At 36.2% G+C, this 13,221-nt stretch overlaps 1 protein-coding gene across 2 annotated transcripts; it reads right to left on the bottom strand.

The window, feature by feature from the left end:
- Positions 1 to 230: 230 nt before the first annotated feature.
- On the bottom strand, positions 231 to 13,192 carry LOC121327031 (WD repeat-containing protein 49-like). Of its 2 annotated transcripts, XM_041270800.1 has the most exons (20): positions 11,726 to 13,192; positions 10,871 to 10,998; positions 9,845 to 10,285; positions 9,557 to 9,733; positions 9,243 to 9,414; positions 7,697 to 7,861; positions 7,407 to 7,555; positions 7,083 to 7,313; positions 6,632 to 6,796; positions 6,382 to 6,497; positions 6,093 to 6,223; positions 5,069 to 5,167; positions 4,805 to 4,954; positions 4,537 to 4,724; positions 3,739 to 3,936; positions 3,309 to 3,511; positions 1,936 to 2,045; positions 1,701 to 1,847; positions 1,262 to 1,397; positions 231 to 519 (listed from the first exon to the last, which is right to left on the bottom strand). In XM_041270800.1, exons 2-20 carry the CDS (start codon positions 10,985 to 10,987, stop codon positions 480 to 482), a joined length of 3,135 nt encoding a protein of 1,044 aa, XP_041126734.1. In that variant the 5' UTR covers positions 10,988 to 10,998; positions 11,726 to 13,192; the 3' UTR covers positions 231 to 479. The 2 variants fall into 2 exon arrangements, with proteins under 2 accessions (XP_041126734.1, XP_041126735.1); XM_041270801.1 differs by lacking the exons at positions 231 to 519; positions 1,262 to 1,397; positions 1,701 to 1,847 and having other exon boundaries at positions 1,939 to 2,045; positions 3,309 to 3,450.
- Positions 13,193 to 13,221: the final 29 nt, after the last annotated feature.

Genomic DNA, 13,221 nt, shown 5'->3' with positions numbered 1-13,221 from the left:
GTGTTTTCCAAGGAATGTAGCAATGTTTTCCGTCAAGCTTCCGTGGCTTTAATACAGGTAGACGCAAACATTTAAAGGCATTGAATCAATCGATCTAAATACCAGTTATCAACTAAACTTGAATTCCTTTAATGGTGTAGATATTTAAATAATATCACCAGAGTAAAAACTTAATTTAATAAAGTCATTTAACAAATGCATTTCCCTTTTAGTAATCTGATAACTCAAAATGCAGATATAAAAAACATTTTATTTTGCTTTTCAATGGCATTCATATAATAAGTATTGCACTACAAAAATATAAATACAATACTTGATATGATACTGTAATATGTAAAAGGAAATACTGCTGCATACATTAGCATCAAAGGTATTGAGTCAGATTAAAACCTTCCATTATTAGAGACAGAAAAGTGTGCTGAACAGTTTAAAAGGAGTTTTTCAAACAGCTTGAACTTAAAGATGTTTATGAGATCACTTCAAGGTTTGAAAACTGATGGAGAATTTCCATGTGCTTTTCTGTAAAAAAAAAAAAATTATTTTAGACAACATATACAATAATTCCAAGTGGCAAAGTAACTATGGTATATTTACTACATTTAAACATGCAATCAGGTTTTTTTTTGTTTGTTTTTTTTTTTTTTTTTTTTTACAATCACTGACAAAATATTGTCTGTTGAAAAGCTGAGAAACAGGCTACTCTGAGTTATTCATTCTTGCTGAATCCATTAACAGCAAAACACTAGACAGTTGTGAGAGTTGTTTCAGTTACTTTACTGGTGTTGTTTTTGTTATGTTGCTACGGTTTGGCTGTGTATTTTCATTAATACAATACAAAGACAAGCCTTGTAGAAAGTTACTGATAAGGAAAGACATTCCTTACTTGGGCATGATATCTTGAGTTTGTCTTGTAATCTCACATATATATGAGAATATATATATATGGAATATATATATGAGATGGAACCACAGGTCAGGTATAAAAAGGCTTATTCAGAGCACTTTTGTTAGACCAGAGAAAGAAACTGGTAATTATGTGCATTAATTACCTTTTTGGTATTGCATGCTGTTATTGAAGTTTAATGAAGCATTAGTATTAAACTCACTAATTGTTCTATTGAGTGAATCCACAAAGTAAGACTAGTGAACCACTTAACCTTGCTTAAAGAACAGCAAAAGAAGCATCTCTCAAGAATCTGAACAATCCTACAGCTTGTACCTCGTTGCAGCCTGTGCCACCTTCTGTTGCTCAGTGACGTACCTGTCTCGTGCTCGGCTTTGTTTCTTCCTGACTTTGACCTCATTGGAAAGCTGCTTGTAAAACTGTCCAGCTTTCTGTTCCTGTTCGAGAATTTCTTTTGGAAAAAAACTCTTCTCATCAAAGGCAGCTTTCAGTGCTGTAATGAGTGAATAATTCAGCAATAGCAAAATAAAATACATGCAAAAACTTTAGTAAACAAACACTTGTCTTTCAATGTTTTCAATTCTAAATCATGTGTAGTGGGTATTGTTTACAACCTCTAATTCAGTGTATCTGCATTTTCCAAATCAAATAATAAAATACAAGTGGTTGGTAAACGTGTACTAAAACAAGGCACTGTACTTATATTGCATTGCTAAATATGTATATAATAGCATGTATCTAATTGTTCTCAGTTGAAAGGAAAGCTAGTAGAAATGATTAATATGTAATGTATTACTTTCAGAGAGCCCTGGAAGTTGGGGGGGTGGAGGGGTCTTCTCTTCAGTCTTCTCCCCAAAGTACTTGTGAGGATTGATTATGAAATCTGGTTTGTCAACTTCACCCACATCCCTGAGGTCTTCAATATGCAGTGAACTAAAAGTACCTGTCAAAACAAATTCATTGAAATTTACCAATATACATTTTTTAAGTACTGTAAGTTCAAAGATACTTATGGTTTACAAAAGTCTTACCAATAGAACTTTGTGTTTGCTCCCAGATAAATGGTTTGTGTTCATTCTCTTTTGAATTTCTGGCTTCTTCATATCTTTTCCCTAAAATTGTGTTTTCCCATGGGTTACTCCTGTAATAAGTAAACAAGGTTTACATTAGTAATTAAACATGATACAAAACACAAGGACATTTTTTTTTCAATTGCTTGTACTCTGACCTAGGAGACAGCTATGCTACAATTACTCAAAGTGAAAACAGATTAGACAGTCTGTAATGTTTTATTGCTGATGAAGGTACTTCGTACCAAAACGCTGGTTTAATAAAACAAAATTATTTTATTTTAAAGGGATTGCTTTTTGAGTGTGCGGTTTATTTTCTTTTTTTTAATTTTTTAACATTGAACTCACAAAACGTTTACTGGCAAAAAAAAATTAAACTTTTCTTTTTAAAGAAGGAATTGAAGAACTGACAACGTGTACATCGTATGTACTTTCGTTACAACTAGATTTTAATTTCAAGCATAATTGTAACACACGCAATGTTGACACAGCACATGTAGAAATACTGAAAGAAAAAGCCTCTGCTAGTTGACTTCTAGTCAAAATGTTTGTCATTGAAGTTTATTTTTATCTTGCAATCATGGAGCTGTGTGTATACACAACATATGCATTGCAGTCCATTTCATTTCTGTGATGTGCGCATGCTTTTACCCTAACACGCTCATAATCAGCCTGTTTGAATAGTGGGCTGTGTAATGTTCAACTCTAGCCAGGACCAAACCACTGCCTTTATTAAAGTTTAATCTTCTGCTGTGTACAACTGAGCTTGGGAAACCCACTACACCACAAGGATGAGGTTCAAGCTAGCTGAGGAATGTAAAATTGATCCTGCCAACTGACTAGCACTGTTACTTTGCTGATCTTGGTGCCTTCTACAGCGCCACAATCAAGTAGTTTATTGCATCTATTTACTCCCTTAGACATACGATAATTGAGAGCTTCTGACAGGTTTTGTTTTTGCTTTTACAAACGCACTCCTTTCTGTTAAATTTAAATTACCATCTGTTCACACAGAGTATCCTGTAAACATTGCACTGTATCTAGAGTCTTTACTGTAATGCATTCATCCATTTGCTTGTTATATAAACAGTGTAAAAGCAACAGGTACCTGAAAACCCTACTATTGAACTTTTTTTTTATTATTTAACTATTTGTGACAAAATTGTCATCTCTCGGACACATAATTTCTGCTGTAGAAGTACTGGTTAAAGGGACTACTCATAGTTTCCAATACAAAAGAGAGTGCAAAAGTATGAAAACAGATTTTGAGTGCTACTCAGTGTGTCTTTGATCTAAATTGTCTCCAAAGAAGTTTTAACGATGAAAGAAATTACGGAGCAAGGTGTTCTGCAGCATCCAGTGCAAAAGGTACAGTTTGATCCTGAGGGTCTCCTTCAGGAGCAGGCGAATGCTTTTCTCTTGATCTGTCCTCATGTGCCACCTTCCTTTCATTATCATCCTCCTCCCCTTCTTCTTCTAATTGGTGTGTGTTTGGAAAAAGAGGTTCAGCACTTTCATCAATACGCCAATGTTCTTCCTGAGATTAAAAACTTTTTTCAGTTCCTACTGTTAGTTCCCATTAACGCACATACAGCATACCTAAGCCTATAAAGTCAATATTTCTACATTTCTAAAGTACTGTCTGTAGTACATTTTCCCAGGCTAAATAACAACCTTTTCTTTTTAGTTGTATTGTCTACAGTTTTAGATAGCTGTGCCTGATGATTTCTACAAATTATCAGTTAAATAACACTTAGTATTTACCTGGCCAAAGATCCCTACAGGGGATCCAGAGATATTGCTAACAGCAACGCTGCAGTCAGCTGATGCTGAAATGATGAGCAATCTCCCACTGTGCTCACACGTTTCCAGGTGAGTAACACAGTCCACGTGTGGCTGGAAGACTGTCAGAAGTGGAGGTGGCTGATTGATAACACTATCACTGTAATGCAGGCAGTACTCCTGTAAGCCCATAGACAATTAGATAAAAACAATGGCATTTACTACAGTGTGTATACTTAATATGCAAGAAGACTGCTCAAAACAGCCTGAAGGATTTGTTAGTGACATCACTACTTCTGAGTACGTCAAAATAGCAGTCAGAAGTTTGACATAACCAGATAATCCTGTGGGCTCTTTCGAGTGTTACTTGCATTAGTCTCAGAGCTGGAATCAGTGCTGGGGACAGGGGTAAAGCTTGTGAAAAATGAAATAAAATTTAGTGATTTAGGTTTTAAAATATACAGTGAAATGCTTTACAGTAACAGTTTGTGTGTGTGGGTGTATTGACATACAGTAAGAAATCTAAAGCAACTTATAGCCTGTTAAACACAACTTGAACCACATTTGATGATGTGCAGTAAGACTGGGCTGTTTCAGAACAGTCAGGGAACATCATAGTTTTTATCTGGCATATTAAAATTTTAAACAAGAAGGTAATTAAATGGTTAGCTTGCTTTTCGGATACACAGATAGTGAGGAATATTTAATTTAATTTTGATTCAATGCACTGACCCAAAATGCTGTGCTTGTCAAGCAAGCTATAGAATAAACCATCCTTACCTGTATGTTCCAAACTTTGACACATCCGTCAATGTCACCCGTGATAAGGTATTTGCATGTTCTATCGACAGTCATGATAATGGAACCTGTGTCTTTGTGAGCGATAAATTCCCCAAGCAAGCAGATTTTTGACGTGGTCCAAAACCTGACGAAACCTGAGCCTCCACAAGACACAAGGTTTGCTCCTCCTAAAACATAAAGCACAGACCATCTTGCCTTGCTTCCTCATTTATCTCCTAATGCTAACATACGGTTACCTGAATCTTACCTAGAGCAGACATATTCTTTCTAGCTTCCAGGAAGAAAAGTCGTGTTACAGCATAGTTACACTCTGTGTCGTTTTCACTAATGTCACTGGAAAACGCTGAATTCTGACGATGAGTTGCAGTAGACTTTGTCCGCTTAAGAAACTGACTATCTACAGAAGAAAACAACATTTTTATTTGAATTGGTTTAGAATTAAAAATGACTATTTAGTGTTATTTATGCAAACTATAATAAAATATATAAATATGGAAGACCTTCAACAAACCTGACTTTGATTTCAATGCTCTTTTACTGTCTGGATGGAGTTTGCGAAAGGCATTTTCGGTGTTGTTGTTCCATATTACTATTTCACCATCATAACTTCCTGGGGGGAAAAAGTGATAAAATTGTAGAAACATAAAATTACTTTATCCATAACTATTTGATTAAGCTTTTAAAAAATAATACAACCTTAATCAACGATATCAACAATTGTATTATTACCTGCTCAATATGGCCACCATTTATCTAAAAGGAGATTGTGACTATCTGACTTTATAGCTTGTAAATGCACTATTTTTGCAATCCAACAAAAGGCATTGTATTTATAATGATCTGTACAGATTTGTAAAGTTGATGATGAATTGCAGACATTGTGGCAGTGAAATGTTCCTTTGCATGCTAATTCTGAATCTGATTCGTCATTTGAGCAAGGACTGATCTTCTTTTAATTTACACTCTTGCACAATGCAATAAGCATGTTTATGTTTTGCCTGCTTATAAGGTTTCTTTCTAGTTAGCCTCTCACCACATCTACTTCGCTTCTATACAATAAGAAAAGAGTCTGGCATTGCAGTAAAGTTCATGCACAGCACAGTATGCAAACAAAACCAGTATTTATTTATGTATATATTTTACTTGCATAAAATGTTTGCTAGAGGGGCCAAGACAGTAGTTGGAAGTATTGTGATTGATAGATACCTAAGGAGCAGAAAAAAGTGCAAATATTCCTAGCTTTTTATGGAACAATGTAGTCAGTAGTCAAGGAAAAGATACTAGCTGTTCTCCAGCTGAAACTGAATTCTCTAAATTAGACAGAAACCTCAGCTACCAGTTAGCGTGTGTTGCTTTAAAGTGTTAGTGATACTGTTGCGCATTTCTACACAGCAAAGTACGATACCTAATGACTATAGCTTTAAGCTCCATGTAAGTTACTGTATAAGATATTACCCCATATAAATAATGAACAAAGTCCTCATTGTTTTGGACAGGAAGACTGACATTAAGGAGTACATGTATTTGGTGTGTACCAGTGACCAGGGTTTGTGAAGGGAGGAACGCTGCACAGAGGATGTCGTCCTGGTGTTGAACTCCTCCTTTCCATTCTGAAGGCTGCACAAAGAACTGAGTGAAGGTGTTCATCCGGAACACTGTAATTATCCTGAGAAGAAGAAAAACACACAGTTTTAAAATGCATGAGCTGTGAGCTGCTACAGTATAAGAGGTGGCGAAATAAATATCTAGGACAAATACTGCTGCTGTTTGACTCGAGAGTCAAAGTTTAAACACTGCATAGGTTTTGTTCTACTAAAGCCACACCTCTCCCATCCCAAAACTAAAACAGTCCTTTTCAGCACAAAGATCTGGGAGATTTCTTCAGCTTGATCCCGTCCTGCATTGAGCTTGTGATGACAATGGTTGTTGAAATCCCAGATCTACAAAAGAACACAGAAAATGTCATTGGGGGTGAAGGAAAATGGAATGCCTATAATAACAAACAGATATTGATTATTTCCAATTGCTACTGTTACCGAGAAGCATGCCATATGACCGTGTTTTCAAGTCTGACCTTCACGGTTCCGTCCGTCCCTCCTGTAAAGAGTTTGGTCTCTGAAGCATCCAGTGCCATTGTGGTGATCTCAGCAGTGCCATGGCATTGGGTGAATTGTTTAATCTTCTGCCCAGTATCAATCATCCAGAAGGTTACAGTAGAACCAACATCTGAACTGATTACCTGAAAAAAAAAAAAAAATTGGATTTTGCTTGGAGTATTGCATTTTTGACAGTCAGCAAATGAAGTCTATGAAGAAAATCGGGTCATATTTAAATACATTTATAAATAACCCTGGAGGTTAATTGAGAATTTCTACTGTACATCCTCCTCAATTTTTGTATATGGTCCGCTATGTTTCCATTTTCTAAAAAAAAAAGACGACGTTTTATATACGTTAATCTGCTAAGCACCTAACAAGTGTTAATAAACGATTCAATTTGAGATTATTGGGGTTGTTGAGGTTTACCTGCTTGAAGACGTTGTTATAAAGAACACAGCTAATGGGCTTTTCATGGCTTGTAACTCTGCCAGTCTCTTGCTTTAGTTCACAAAGTGTCAGTTGATTGTTAAACGTAGTGAAAAGTCTTCCATGCTCCTCATCAAAGTACAGTAAGGAATGGAAATCTAGATGCTTGGGGAATATACCAGCTATACGTTGGATGCACAACTGGTGATGAATATCCCAAACTCTTAAAATCTGAAAAAGTTAGATGGAGAAAAGATGATATTCCACATACGCCAACACAAATAGTAGTGCTAGATATTTTATATCAAATCAAGAAAGACGCACCTTATCCTTTGAAAAGCTCAGCAGCAGCTTTCTTCTGACAATGAATTGTACTGCTGTGACACTGGCCATGTGACCCCGGAGAGCACCGATTGGCTTAGAGATCACATACGGATTCCAAAGACACACTTTGTTATCAATACCAGCAGTGGCTGCAGGTGAGCAAAAGTAACAGAATTGTATTTTGGGTTGCTGCAGTCTAATTCCTTAGTTGCATGCATAACCAGGTACTATGAGTCCTGGGCCCCCTAAGATACCTTTGTTTATTTTTTTTAAAAGAAAGCCGTATTTACCAATCAATTTCAGCCCGTCGTGGTAGTCAAATGCCGTGACTCCTTTGCTGATGTGGAAAGCTGTGGTACGAGGTATCTTTTTATTTTCCTTCCATCCTAACACCATGCTGTTTGTGCTGCACGTAGCACAGGAAATGAAAGCTTCCAAATTGCCCAAGTATTTGACTGTTTGAAAAAAACAAAAAAGTGTCACACTTTAATTTGTTCTACAGTTAATAAATGTCATAATCGTTGTATAAAAACAGTCTTACTCCGAGGCCTAAATCCACTTTGAGATAAACAGTTCCAAGGCTTTTGCGATTTCGGTAGTGTTCTAATGTAAATGTGCCATGAGCTCAGAAGGATATTGGTACATCCTGCAGCTGGGCATAACACCATTTAGAAGGCTCACATGTTCACAAACTTTCATAGATACAAACACCCAGACATCTATCCAAGTGGTGGGCGATTTCACATGGTATGTGACATTTGGGAGTTACATGAGGTATGTACTGTATGTTCTGTGTTTCAAAGGTCAGCTTTCAAAAGGAACAATTCTGTACCACAGATCGGGACAAACATCTACAAATAATTAGCACTGTGCCACTGGCAGGCAGTTTTATAAATAGCGAAGACAATGCTCCTTGACAGGGAAGGATTAAGGTCTGCTAACGGGACATGTGGGGTAATGTGTTGAAGTCAATAGTGTGGGTGTCAATATAATCCAACACCAAAAACCATTATAAATTTAGAGACCTGATTTCTGATGCACAAAACAGTCTAAAACTGAACTGAATGAATGTCTATCAACTATGCAAGTTACACCATACTTACCTAAGAGCTCGTGTGCAATTATGATTTAAATGAATAGCTGTAGTGCTTTTCTAAATACAGTACTTGAATACTATAATTATAGGGGTGTAGTGTATAATTCTTTCAAGATTGTTGTTTATTTTATTTTTTCTCAGCAATGTATCACACAGCCTATATAAATACTGCAAGAGTGTGCACAACATCCTGTATTAAAAAAAAAAAAATGAAAAGAGAAGTGCTATTTGCATTGTAGTAAATCAAACAGGTAAAACAAACATGCTGTATTGTCTCTGAGTTCTGTGCTGTCATAATCCTTGCAAACACCCTATTTTGTCACAGTTTAAGCTGATATGGTTATATACATGTGTGCACTTAGCCAAATGTGTTGCTATAGTTACAAAGAGACATAAAGCTATTATGTTCTTTAAAGCAACAAAGACAACAAAATCTATGAGATTTCAATTCTCTTCAATATCAGTTTTGTGGTATTTTGACTGAACTGGTATCTTCCTAAGAATACACTGTTCTTGCTGTCTTTTCACACCCATTAAACACCTTGTATGGAATAACTCAAAAGAGTTACATTGTGGACCTCAACGAGCCATCCTTTAGGCAGACCTGCTTTTTATCATCAAGGCTGACTTTGAGGAATTCAGGTGGGGAGGGTATTTGACAGAAATACGTTAATGGTTGTGTTAAACACAGTTTTTTGTTTTGTTTTTCTATACAGTGGTGCTTTTCTTGTACTTTTTACCTTGTCGGACCCAGTTCTTGCTATGAGCCTTGTGTCTCAAAACATAGCAGCACGTCTGATGAACACTGACAAGCTCCTGCCATTTAAAGGTTATAACTGACTCCTGCTCAGTTGAGTTGCATGGCCTCTCAAACAATGAAATGAGGGCTGAAGTAAAACAAATCACATTTACCTGTAAAATAAATTTAAAAATTACAATGAAAGTGTTATACTTCATTGGACAACACTGTTTGAAACAATCTGTGGCTATATTTCTGTAATGAGTTAGTTATGAATGATTCTTTTTTTTTTTTTTAATAAATAAAATTAGTCACCTGTCCACCTACATCACCAAAGCTCAGCACTGCCTCATTTCCATTGCTAGGGTCATACCAGTAATCCATACTTATTGGTGTATTTTCAAGATCTTGCAGTTTATACTGGCATGAGAACTCTTGTTTAGAAAGCAGGTCATAAAAGCAAATCTCCTTACTGGTAAACCCAACTGCTATCTAATAAAAAAAAAAAGAGTATATAAAACAGCTTTAAAAAATAGAAACCAACAAATGTATAAATAAATATGTGTATGTATATGTGATTTAATTTTAAAGACTCTGACGTACCTTGTTTACATTTGGTAGTGAAACCATACTTGTAACCCAAAGGTCCTTGGGTTTGACAGAATCGGTGGCAACTCGTAGAGTTTTCTGTGGAGCAAGGTTTTCACCCCAGATTTCCAGCAATCCATCCTTGCTAATGACCAGGTATCGGCTGGTGCTCTTCAGGTACACAATCTTTTGGATATGTTCCTTGAGTGAAGACGGAAGAAGTTTAAGGTCCTTCCACTGAGGAACCAGTAAAGATTTGGCTCGCTCATCTTTCTCGGACAACTCCAACAGCAGGAAAGATGTCAGCTTGTCCCAGCCAAGAACACCATCTCGAGTCACATCGATCTTGTCAAACAGCTCTCCGTATTCCTCCCTTGTGCCACGGCCAACAAGGGAGAAGATTTTGTCAACAAACTCTTCCCTGGTCATGCATACAGGTTCTTTCAGGTCTGGTAGCTAAAATTAAGAAAGTGAAAAAAAATAAAAAAACACTGAACCAAAATAAATAGATTAATTATCTGACCACGTCAGCAAAACAAATGTCGACATTTAGCAATATTAAAAACATCAGAGCACAGAATCTCTGTGCATTAATAATCAAGATGTCATGTGTTACTGCCCAGAGTGCGAGAGAAGAGAAGATTCTGGTCTTTTTTGCTCAACCTCTAGAGTGGCAAATGCATGATTTGACATGACAGACTGCAGCACTGCAGTAAAACTAATACTTCACATGGAAAGACAAGTGGGTGGAAATATAAACTTCTTCTAAATGATACACTCTAGCAGATGAGTATTTTATTTCCACCATCTAGGGATTATAATACTGCCAGCATTTGTATTTAATCTCAGAAAATAAAAGGAGACTTAGTATATAGGCAGTTTTAGTAAGGAATCCCATTGCGACTTCATGACCATACCATGCCCTAGATGTGAATTTAGTGTATGTTCTGGGTAAAATAGACTTGAATATCCAACAGACATCTATGTAAAAATGAAATTTAATCATGTATTTATTATGACGTGTAGTTTGTTCAAGTTTACCACAAAAAGTGTTTGCATCTTCATAAAATCTTTCATGTTTAGCCTGTTTTCCAGATGATCCATCTCTTTCTTTGATGTTTCTCTGGTGTCCATAGTTTCAGGGCTCATGGTTCCCATGTTGTTCTCCTCTGTAAACCAAACAAAAAGTGAGCAAAAGTCAAAAGGCTTGAAAGGCAAACAAATCTCAAACATTGTTATTTGTTCTGCATCCGTCACTGCCTCATAAAACTAGGTCAGCATAGCTTTGCTTTAAAGGAAAGCTGTAAACTTGTCATACAGTAACTGATATGAATAAAGACATGTAAACAACCCTGATAAATCCTCTCGATTGTGCAACATGGCTGTAGAACACTGCAGCTCACAATACATTCTTTAAAGGCAATTATAAAGTGTGTTTTTTTTGTTTTTTTGTTTTTTTTACTATTGTGTAGTACATTTGAGAGTGCACAAAACATGATTATTTCTCATGAAAGTACTCCAATCAGCACACACTTATCTACTCCGCGTGTAAGTAATCATGGCTGCTGCTTAAAATCCAGTTAGGCCTTCACATCTTCATCAGTCTTTAACATACTGTACATGCATTATCACAAGCTGTAATTTTATTTATTTGAAAAAGTTTGTACTGTACACCAGAAACAGAGAGGCAGCTCCTTATCAATAAAACCAGGCTCTTACAACAACATAATGCAATAGATGCCACAGGATTTTAAGCATGTAGACCTGCTAGAACGCACTGAAAGCAAATGATCAGATTTACGTAAGAAAAAATGTCCACATTAACAAAAAAAATTCTAAACTAACTTCAAAGTTTGAATCTAATACGACAGGAATGAAATGTACTTCATACCGTACCTAGGCGCTGCAGAACATGGCTTCTTTCTTCATCCAAAGAAATCTAGCAGATTGCATTGCACTGCACATTAACAGATCAGTAACGAATGACTTTCAGAATATTCTGTAGGCCGTCCTAAAATCAACATACAGCATGTGTTTGAGAGAGGCTTTAACAGCAGCATGAAGAATCTCTTGCTTTTCTTTTCTCTCAATGCCTTGGAGACGTTTCCTGGCAACCAGGAGTTGAAGCAGTTCAGTTTGTGTGTCTGGATTTTTCTCCATTCAAGAACAGGACGCTGGAGAGGTACTAATCTCAGCAGCGAACACCCCACTGTTTGAGAAATAACTAGCCGGGGGCAGCAACATTGAAGTGTAACTGAATTTACACAAGCCCACATGGGAAAACCGGTTATCAGAGGTGTACTTATTATTGCCTAGGTTCCCAATGTTTATTGCATCACAACAGTATCCAGTCTATTGTTAGGGATATGTTTGGCTGCATAGAAATAGTAAACTAACCCAGAAGATTCACTATAAAATGGTTTTCCAGGTATTTCACAAGTGATTCCATTCCACTAGTGGTGTAACTACCAACCTTTTTTTTTTTTTTTTTTTTTTTTTTTTAAAAGCTGGTTAGTTCATTTGTTTTGTTTTTATGTTATATAATACATGTTACAGAATGCTGAAAAGTTCAAAACTGGCAGTCCTATTGGTTTATTTATTTATTTTGACTAACAGTTTGTAGCTATTGTAGATTTTCTTTCAGTAAGACACATTTGGTTTTAAATATTCTACAAAATAATATTCCCCAAAGGGTGCCTTACTCATTTTCTGATTCTAAAATTATGAGTGTCTATTGTGCCTTGCATTTACTTGTTTTGAGTACGCAAACTTATTTTTAGAAATACATGCCCAGAATTATTAAACTTGCCTTAAATCCATAAATCTCACTTCTCTATTGAATGGTGCTTTTGATATCCATTGCACAACAGTGGGCCTTAATGATTAAAAAAAAAAACAGATAACACACATCAGTGCTTTCATGTGGTGTTTGCACGTCAACATTTCCTTTTCCACCCGAAAGCTGTTTTGTGTGTCACAGCCAGAAAATACATTAAAAATAACATGAACACACACACACACACACACACACTAAAAGATCGTTGGGTGCCAAAGATTTCAACCAGGTTCATTTTCAGAGCTATTGCAACATTCATCAGATTCAGAGTATAAAAGCTTGAGGGCATGAGTGTGCAATAAGATTAATTTAATAATTTATATAGTAATCCTTCCACCTGCCTGTTTCATTGCTCTGCAGCTTTCTACTGTTGGAACGTTAAACACAATAATCTAGATTTACAATCCACAATTAGCATTAGTCTTGGACTACAGTACCTTACCTAAAAATAAAGGTTGGTCATCTATGATTAATGTTAAAATGGGAATCTGGAAACCACCTAAATATGGCAGAACAAACTGCTCAATTATAGTGCTCAATTATATTTCTAAACCAG

This window comes from Polyodon spathula, chromosome 14, assembly GCF_017654505.1.
Source record: "Polyodon spathula isolate WHYD16114869_AA chromosome 14, ASM1765450v1, whole genome shotgun sequence".
NCBI classification, from domain to species: domain Eukaryota; kingdom Metazoa; phylum Chordata; class Actinopteri; order Acipenseriformes; family Polyodontidae; genus Polyodon; species Polyodon spathula.
The sequence above is the reverse complement of the archived record's forward strand: the minus strand, read 5'-3'. Positions and strand labels throughout refer to the sequence as shown.